At 34.7% G+C, this 10,000-nt stretch overlaps 2 protein-coding genes across 21 annotated transcripts in view; one reads left to right on the plus strand and one right to left on the minus strand.

Annotated features, from left to right (window-relative positions):
- Nucleotides 1-4,528, minus strand: part of cluap1 (clusterin associated protein 1) — a 19,622-nt gene extending 15,094 nt beyond the window's left edge. For 6 of the 18 annotated variants that reach the window (XM_073940187.1, XM_073940182.1, XM_073940180.1 and 3 more), the window contains exons 1-3: nucleotides 3,378-3,429; nucleotides 2,950-3,010; nucleotides 1,928-2,039 (exon numbers count right to left, since the gene is read on the minus strand). In XM_073940187.1, coding sequence (XP_073796288.1) covers nucleotides 1,928-2,039; nucleotides 2,950-2,971 — 134 coding nt within the window. In that variant the 5' untranslated portion in view covers nucleotides 2,972-3,010; nucleotides 3,378-3,429. 18 annotated transcript variants of the gene reach the window in all.
- Nucleotides 3,915-10,000, plus strand: part of wdr90 (WD repeat domain 90) — a 47,184-nt gene continuing 41,098 nt past the window's right edge. For all 3 annotated transcript variants that reach the window (XR_012399543.1, XR_012399544.1, XM_003201346.6), the window contains exons 1-6: nucleotides 3,915-4,191; nucleotides 5,472-5,566; nucleotides 5,662-5,838; nucleotides 7,464-7,602; nucleotides 7,701-7,871; nucleotides 9,349-9,475. Coding sequence is in view for 1 of the 3 variants with exons in the window: in XM_003201346.6 (XP_003201394.2) it covers nucleotides 4,179-4,191; nucleotides 5,472-5,566; nucleotides 5,662-5,838; nucleotides 7,464-7,602; nucleotides 7,701-7,871; nucleotides 9,349-9,475 (722 nt within the window). In the remaining 2 variants the exon portion in view is untranslated. The remainder of the gene's footprint in view (nucleotides 4,192-5,471; nucleotides 5,567-5,661; nucleotides 5,839-7,463; nucleotides 7,603-7,700; nucleotides 7,872-9,348; nucleotides 9,476-10,000) is intronic.

Here is a 10,000-nt window from a genome sequence, read left to right on the forward strand (position 1 = left end):
CCGTTCTTGTTGAAGGACACTGAATAGACAGAATAAAAACAAATAATACTTCAAAAAACTGTTCTTCTTCTGAAAGAACTTCTTTCCAATGCACAGAATTCCAAAAACTAAAATTAACAAAATAAATCTAAATAAAACCCTGCCTGGGAGATCTGGCAGAACAAAAGTATTCTATATAATACTAAAAGATACAGCCCTGCTATTGTCATCTGCCTGCCTCAAAACAGAAACAAAATGTTTTTTTTTTATTTTTTTTTTACTTTTTTATGTTTGAAACTGACTTGCTGGGGCAGAATGTGGCTGTGTTGATGGTTTGGTGCTTGTGGAGGATTTAGCAGAGCATAGCTGTGCTGATTGAGGGGATTGATGCTTGTGGGGGGTTCACAGACAGTATCAGGAGAGGATGCTTTTAGTGCATGTGATAATACATTACATAGAAGGTTGCGCGGTGGCATAGTGAGTAGCACTGTCGCCTCACAGCAAGAAGGTTGCTGGTTCGAGCCCTGACTGGGTTCTCCCCATGTTGGTGTGGGTTTCCTTCGGGTGCTCCGGTTTCCCCCCCAGTCTAAACACATGCAATACAGGTGAATTGGGTAAGCTAAATTGTCCCTATTGTATGTGTGTGAAAGTGAGTGTATGGATGTTTCCCAGTGCTGGGTAGCAGCTGGAAGGGCAGCCACTGCGTAAAACATATGCTGGATAAATTGGTGGTTCATTCCACCGTGGCAACCCCAGATTGATAAAGGGACTAAGCCGAAAAGAAAATGAATGATTATGCATAGAAGATGTTGACAGATGTTTAATATCTCTGCCTCTGCTGATTTCACTTTTGCACACATTATACAGCATCAGTTTGTTTTATCTGCAGCACCACTGACTGTAAGATGCTTCCACAAAGAACATGAAGTTTTATTTTTTTTACTGGTGGAGGACCAAGAAATGGCTCAGCAGCACTCTCACTCTTTTTCATGGTGCCCAAATATATTTGAGGAGTTTCAAGTTAATAAAAAGTGACGGGAAGCTATGCTAAGGTTAACTAGCCTATAGCATATATCTTGCTGTCTGCAAAAGACAGTAATGTAGACGTACCATATAACTCCCATAAGTGCATACTATTCGACACAACTGCACAAGCATCGTTTTAACCTTTATAAACGAACGTTAACGTTACTCTGTCAACAGTCTATTGTCTAAATTACCGCGCTAACAGAGCTAAAGTTGCGTAAACAGAGCACCCGATTGCAAACTTCAAAAATGCAGCGTAATGGAAAATCCCGAACAAACTCCGCTACAAGTTTATAAACTGCATCTGGAACCCAATTAAGGTACAAAAATCTATTTAACAAAAATACTGATGCAGAGAAGTGTTTTTTTTTCGCTCAGCCGAGCCTTCTCTGTCTGCTGTTGTGGAGAAGCTTGTGCCAGAGACCTTTTACCTCCGCCCCGCCCTCCGACTGAGCGCGCGCGTCTCTCTCTCTCTCTCTCTCTCTCTCTCTCTCTCTCTCTCTCTCTCTCTCTCTCTCTCTCTCTCTCGCTCTCTCTCTCTCTCTCTCTCTCTCTCTCGCTCTCTCTCACGCACTGTGGTCTCAGGAGGAAACACAGCTTTTTGATATAATGCTTTTCTTGCTCCCGAATACAAATAATTTTTCAAGTATTTGTTCGAAATAAGTATTCGTAAACACACGCTATTCGTGCCTTTCCGAATACCGTATTCGGGTTCGGCTCCACCCTTAATATATATATATATATATATATATATATATATATATATATATATATATCTTCAGAATATAAAATAAGACAGAAACTCAAACAAGTGGAGGATGAATAAATAATGACAGAATTTTCATTTTTGTTAAAAGTCCTTTCAACACACACATCTCTCCTCCCGACTCTCTTTTTTTTAAAACACATCCATTTCTATTACCTCTTGACAAGCCAGATGAGAATCTCAGCTACTAAAGGGAAGTTTGGAGATCTGAAGTTTTCCATGGAAATGAGTCGAGGGTAGCCAAGCGCTCGCATCATCTCTGTAAAATCTACATATGGATAAAAATTGAAAAGATATTTAAAACCATCAAAACATTAACTGTAGTTCAGCTTATTTTTATTTCTGTACATTAGAAGGTGTCCTGATAGTGTTCATATTTGTGTTCAATGGAGGAAAGAAATTCATTAAAGTTTAGAACCACTTTCGTGTGAAGAAATGTTCATTTTTGGGTAAATTAACCCTTTAGAACACCCACAAAAATATCAATATATTTAAATATATTTATATATATGTGTGTGTATGTATATATATATATATATATATATATATATATATATATATATATATATATATATATATATATATATATATATGCTCTTATGTATATACAGACCTCAGCAAAATTGAGTACACCCCATTTTGAAAATGAATATTTTTCATTTTTCTCCATTTCTCAGTGAATATAGGCGATGTATTTTGGTGCATTTAAACAAAACAGATTTATTTAACAGATAAATTTATTAAAATAATATTTTAGTCACCAAAGATATTTAGAAATTGAAGGATAATATAATTAAATTCAAGTTAAATATAGCAAAAAAAAAAATACAACCTACAAAATCTCAACAAGATAATTTCAATTTTTTGCTTCGCTTGATTTTTACTATTTTTGAAATTTTTGTTTATATTTTTCTATAACAAATTTGGGTGTACTAGTTTTAGGACAGTTATTGCAAGTTATTTTGTTAGATTTGTCTTCATTACTGCCTAATCTAATGTGCATGCACAAATATATTATTGTAAAAACACCAGAAATGAAACCTTTCCAAGCATGCGGTAGGGTAATATTATATTTCAGCTGACATATATAATCACATAAACACAAACCACAGCTTAACTTAGCACAGAGTAACACTAGAATATATTTTACAGTAATTGATGGATTTGGGGTCACTTACTTCTCAGATCTCTAAAAGACATGATTGCTGTCCTTTAATCCAGTAAACACACAACTGTCACCTATAAGACAAGAAGAATGAATACACATTTCATTAACAAAACGTAAAACAATTATACAATTAAATTATTCATGCACAGATATTGAATACTCAAACTGAAAGCGAGTAGTCACACATTTCCTTCAATAAAAGACGGCATTTTGCATTTGTCTAATGTTAAAGTTAATCTTCACTGGAAAATGTGGTTAGCCTCAACTGTTAAAGCTAGCATGATGACGTTAAGTAGCTTGAGCATCATCTTTTGTCTTCCGCCTAAAATTAACTACTAAATTCTGATAATGGAGGAATATAACAAAACCTTTACCGTTTTAGTTGTAAATCATGTAAAAATAACAGTAATGATTAGCATATAAAGCGGATGTTTTTGCCTCGAAAAGGCGTCTGTTGCTGTGTTCGTCACTATGGCACCCATGCAACCCTACGGAAGCCCAATAACCACAAACTAGAAAAACGCGTTTACAGATGATGATCTAAAACATTATCGCGAAATTACTTTAGAACCATTTGTGACTAGTCAGAAATATCATTATATAGTTACTATATACACCGTATAATCATTTATCAGATTAAATGTACAACAGTGAATATTTTTTAAGGAAAATTCGGATCATGATATGTAAATATACAAACAACATCTAAGATGTACAATAAATCAATTCATGTAAAAAATAAATAATAAATAAGCTAAAAAAAGTTATCTTTGCATTATTTTCTAATGCTTCGCTGTGTTTCTGTGCTTCGCTATATGCTTACTGTGTACACAATTAAATATATATCAGCTGTCAATTTCTATCTACACGAAACATCACCATGATAACACAAATATGCTTATAAATTATATAAAATTAAATAAATTACAAATATCTTGGTAATTTACTTTTTTGTGCATGTGACGTACGTCTTGCGTCATGCCGTTCAAACACGTCGCGGCGGTCTCTGTAGCGCGAGCAGAGCCGATTATTACAAACACAACGAGCTCACAGACCTGCAAAACTCACAAAACAACGACAAAAATTGAACATTATACTCTGTTTGACAATAAACTAAAGCGTTGTGCTGAATAAAATATCTGTGGACATGAAGTAAATGGAAGTGAACTGGTTTTGTGGTAGTTTGTGAGCTACAAACCGTTAGCTGTCAACAGGTGAATCAGATCTGTGAAGTAAACAATGTCTTCCAAAGGTAAGTTTACCTCTCCAAACTTCACTAATTAAACGGCGAGCCTCTGAAATGGGCATAGACTGATGTTATTTTTTCTTTTAAAGAAGGAAAAAGCCGAATGAAAATAATATTATTGATGTACTGAATAGCACAATATCCATTGCAGTAACATTATAATACCAAATGAAATATACAATGCAGTAATTGGGGTAAAGTTAGTTTTAAATTCACATATTCAGACTTTCTCCTTAATAATATAACTTTCAGAAAACTATTCATTGCGTATTCATAGTGAAACTATATTAGGAGCCAATGACGATCAAATTACACCATTGTTTACAGTCAATTAGTGCTAATGGTCAAGTCATACTTGAATGCAATCGCAGTCAGAATACTCAAAGTACTGTGGTTAACAATATAAGGAGCTGTCACTGAACGAATGTGCGAATATAAAACCAACTTTACCTCAATGCAGTACTGTACAGTACAGTATACCCATAATATGAGAAAGCCTGAAATATAGTTATCAAAATATTTTGTTTCTGTTGTTTACATTAATTTTTTTTTATTCTTTGTTTAATTAATTTATTTTTTTACATATTTTTAAACACTTTGCAGCATAGACTTTAAGGGATTTTTAGTACTGACCGATTGACTTAGTCTCTATCTTACAAAGTTTTACAATACACTTTCAACAGAAAATTTTTAAGCCAAAAGGTAATTTGTCTTAATCAAAATCTTAAATAATTAAACATTTTAACTTGATTACGATTTATGAATGATTTTATTTATTTATTTATTTATTTTTTCCCTCATAGTTCACTTACAAGTTTTGTACAGTAAATATGTTCACATTTTACAAGTGAGAGATTTCTGAATGACAAGTGTATTACTTGATTTTAAAATATTTGAAGGAAACACACTATCTTCTACTAGGGTTGCTCTGATCGATCGGCCAGAGATCGGTATTGGCCGATAATCACATTTCATTAATCTATCGGTACTCGCTAATCTGGACGATTTTATGAAGCGATCACAATTGTTTGTTTACGTTTGTTTGTATATTTTATGTAATGGAAAATATGCCGTCTCAAGGCAACTCTGGTGCAGCTTTCAATCATCGTCAATGTAGTGCACAGAGCGGGCTCACATGACTCCACACGTGGTAGGGAAAGTGATCGAAACAATCGACCTGGAAAAACTAGATATATTATAGGTTCTGAATGTCGATTTTGATTACTTTTCGATTAATCGCCCAGCCCTAAATTCAGCATTGATTGTTGTGTTAATCTTTATTTCAGCTTTGTGGCAGCAGCCATATGTCAACATCTTCAAACACATGAAGATAGAAGAATGGAAAAAAGTCAGCAAAGAAGGAGACGTCTCCTTATACATGGTATACATTAAACAATATGATGTTTCTCCAGATTAATCTGATTAATATTCAGTATTTGCTATATGCATGTATTAATCGTCATACTTTTTTGGTAGGATAAGAACCTGAAGTGTTCTGTATTCAGCATCCGTGGCTCCATTCAGGCCAGCAACTACATCCTGCTTCCCAAAACCAGCAGCCAGACTTTGGGTCTCACCGGACGGTACCTGTACTTGCTGTTCAAGCCCAGCCCAAACAAACACTTTATTGTACATCTGGACATTGCGGCTGAGGTGAAAACTGAAGTTTTATATGCATATAAATAATAATGTGTATCTGTTTGTTTAGAAATAAGGCCTTTATTTGTTGCCTTGTTCATCATTTACCAACTTAAATATTGGTAACACTTTTAAATAATGCTCATGTAAAATATTTACATTAACTAACATGAACAAAAACTCAATAATTTATTTATTACAGTATTTATTCCTCTTTGTTAACATTTGTTGAAGAAAATTAAATTGTTCATTGTTAGCCCTTGTTAACTCACTGTGTTAACTAATGTTAACAAGCACAACTTTTGGATTTTGATAATGCATTGGTAAATGTTGTACAGTATTGTTTATATTTCAAATACATTAATTAATCGAGTGCTATTTTAAAGTGATACCTAAATATTTTATACAGCGGGGAAAATAAGCATTGAACACGTCACCATTTTTCTCAGAAAACATATTTCAAAAGTTGCTGTTGGCTTGAAATATTTCCCTGGATGTTGGTAACAACCAAAGAAATCCATATATACAAAGAAAACAAATCTAATTAGTTTACAAATCAAGTTATATGTAATAAACTGAAATGGCGCAGGGAAAAAGTACTGGACACATGAAGAAAGGGAGGTGTAGAAAAGCAGTAAAAGCCCAGACAGCAGCTGAAATTTCTCAGTTCTTCAGCAACCCTCTGCTCTTCCACAGTGTAAATAAATATTAGCTGATTCAGTCCAACATCTACATTAGCAGGATGATGAAGATGAAACCAAGGTGGACATTTCAGCAAGACAATGATCTACCAAATCAAGCCGTAAAATGGCTCAGCCAATTACCTGACACAAATCCAATATAAGATACAAATTCAAGCTCAAATTTGTTAGACAAGACCCACAGAAGCATCAAGATTATGGCACTGTGTTGAGGTCTGTAAAACTCACACCTGGGCAATGCATGTGGCGTCATTCTCCATATGAAAGAAAGTATTAATTACATTTGAGTAGTTCAGCACTTTCTCCTTTTGTCATTTTGTTGTTATTACACTTAAGTAACTTTTCAGATTTTTAGTTTTTTGTTTTTTATGTTTGTTGTTTGGGTTTTTCCAAAATTGGGTTCAATTCCATGTCAACCGCTCCTTTAGAAATATTATTAATATATAATATATATATATATATTATTAAATTTATTTGAGTTAATTGTTAAGGCAACATATGTAATATGTGTTTGCAAATTTTTCTTAACTAATGTTTTTATTTTATTCTATTGATCTAAAAAAATCTTGTTTGATGATATTTTGGGAAAGAAAGAAAGAGAGGTATAATGAGGAAAAGTGTTGCAAACCAAAAGATTAGTTTATCAAAAAAATTCAATTTAAAAGGATATTTTTGAGTTATAGACATGCAAACATTGGGGGAGGGGGATTACTTTTCGATTAATCGCCCAGCCCTAAATCCTGCATTGATTAGGGGGGGTCTTACATAATGGATTACTGCTTAATTAATATTACCTTAAATACACATCCATAACGTTTAATACTTTGTCTTTCATCAATATTTATGTTTGTCTAAAGATTTATGCCAGAGAGATTGCTGAAATATGGCTGAAGTGACCAAAAAATGACCCAATATTTTTTTTTATCTCTCATAATTCAGGAAGGTCAGGTGATCCGTGTTTCGTTCTCGAACTTGTTTAAAGAGTTCAAGTCCACAGCAACGTGGCTTCAGTTCCCTTTTCTGTGTGGAGCAGCACATGGTTCAGTGGATGAGAACACCTCTACAACTGCAAAACAAGGTAGTGATTCAGTGTCTTATTATCACCTCACACTTATTATGTTGTTTTCTACATACTTTATCTGTGGTTGCACATTAATAACGTGATGTTCATTTTAGGTTTAGTAGGCCCTGCACCGTGGAGCACAAGGTGGACGTGTTTGACGATGGATTTACGTTATGTGCTTTCGGTTTACCTGAACCGAACACATAGTCACCTTAAGAGCATCAAACTCTGTGCTAATATGTCCGTTAAAAACATCATCACCAGCGACCTGCTGTTTGATCCTGGTACGTAAAGATGTTAGAGCTTTTCTACTACATAGTACGTCATCGTTTGGGTCAGCATGGCTCACTGTTGGGTTTTTGTCTAGTTCCTGTTACTTTTTTTGTACAACCTCAGGTGAGGCTCCAATCGAGCTGTAAAATTACCAAAACATGATGTGTACACTCACTGCTGATCACTGATTGGTCAGAGGGAATCATCACTACCAGTGTCTCTACAGTATCATTGGATTTGCAACACAATACACTATATTTAACTCTCAAGCATACTTTATACTGCAGCGCTTAATCATTCTCTTGTGGACATTTTTGCCCACCTAACCCAATTATTGTGAACTCAAGATTTTTTTTTTAAACAAATGTTGCATTACTTTGAAAAAATCTATCAATTTATGAATTTTTGAGTCTTCTAAATGTTTTTAAATGTATATATCTCTAAAAATATAAATAATAAATGCTTTTCGTTTTAGTGTTTCCCATTTATTTCCCATGTGGCATATTATCAAGTTGGTTTTTAAGAGGACTTTGATGAATTACGTCCTTTTTTGTGTTTGCTCAAGTGGCGAACGTATAAAAAGTAGCCAAGTCTTGAACCACTCTGATAAAAGAAACAATAAAAAAAACAATAATATTTTTTGAGATTAGATGCTTTATGTAAAAATATGCTTATTTTTAATGCTAAAGGTTTTTTTTTTTACTTCAGCAAAATATCACTGCAGTCAGTTCAGACCTACCAAAACCTAACAATGTGGCAACTTTGGTGACATCTGGTGGCTAATAATGGCATAAAAACATCACAATATACACCAGGGGTCACCAAACTTGTTCCTGGAGGGCCGGTGTCCTGCAGATTTTAACTCCAACCCTAATCAAACACATCTGTACAAGCTAATCAAGGTCTTCCTAGGTATACTTGAAACAACCAGGCAGGTGTGTTGAGGCTAGTTGGAGCTAAACCATGGAGGGACACCGGCCCTCCGGGACTGAGATTGGTGACCCCTGATATACACCATTTCAATGCCACTGTTTGGTTGTGAGGAAGCAGATGTGAGGGCTGTTTGTGTATGTGAGTATTTGACACATTGAGCATGAATTAATTGATTTTTATTGGACAAATTAAACATTAAAGCTTAAGATTTTAAGTTTATACCACCGTATGATAAAGACACCTGAAATGGCATCGTGGTCATTAGAAGATGTCAATGCATTCCTCTCATTGGTAGATGAGGAAAGGATCCAGTGAGAGCTGGATGGGGCGACATGAATGAAAATGTTTTCCAGGAAGTCACGGCAGTAGAGGCTGCACAACTACCGTGACAATCCCAGCCACTTCAAGCAGTAGTAAAATATGCAGTGAAAATGCAAACCTTAACGGATCAGCAACTGAAGCCAAATTCATATTACTGTTGCAAATTTGGGAACTGTATAATGTACCAGTATAAAAACAACACAATAATTTTTTTTTTTTTTTTTCTTTTTGTAGGTTTGTCGTTCTCTGAATTCAGGCAGTCTGGTGTGATGTTGCCAGATGGTTCTGCCCCCATGCCCAGAGAAATGTGTTTCCCTGTACCGAAAGGACAGAGTTGGCATCACTTATATGACTACATTAGGTGAGTGACACCAGTTTAGGAATGCATGCTGCCTTGACAATTTTTTTGAATGAACTTTCACTTTTCAACAATGACTGTTTACATTCCATATTAGATTAGGTGAATAGTAACTAGGGTACATATAAAAGCTGTTAACCTTATTCTGTGTTGCGGAAGTGCACTTGTTTTAGAACTTGAGGTTCAGTTGCCTATGGGGGAAATTACTAGGAACAATAAACGACAGAAAATGGTGTACTTGCTCTACAAACAAGTGTGTTCATGACTATACATAAAAAGTAGAATAATTCATTCATTCATTTGTTATCCTTTGGCTTAGTCCCTTTATTAATCAGGGGTGCCCACAGCAGAATGAACCGCCAACTTATCCAGCATATGTTTTAAGCAGAAGATGCCCTTCCAGCTGGCAGAATAACATAATAAGAAAAGTTCAGTTTTCAAAAACAAGCAGCATAACAAGCTGTTTTTAACATCTAAAAAGTCAATAAAAATAAATGAGAATGTCAAAAGTACAGACATCGGTCATGA

Source organism: Danio rerio, chromosome 24, assembly GCF_049306965.1.
Source record: "Danio rerio strain Tuebingen ecotype United States chromosome 24, GRCz12tu, whole genome shotgun sequence".
Lineage (NCBI taxonomy): Eukaryota > Metazoa > Chordata > Actinopteri > Cypriniformes > Danionidae > Danio > Danio rerio.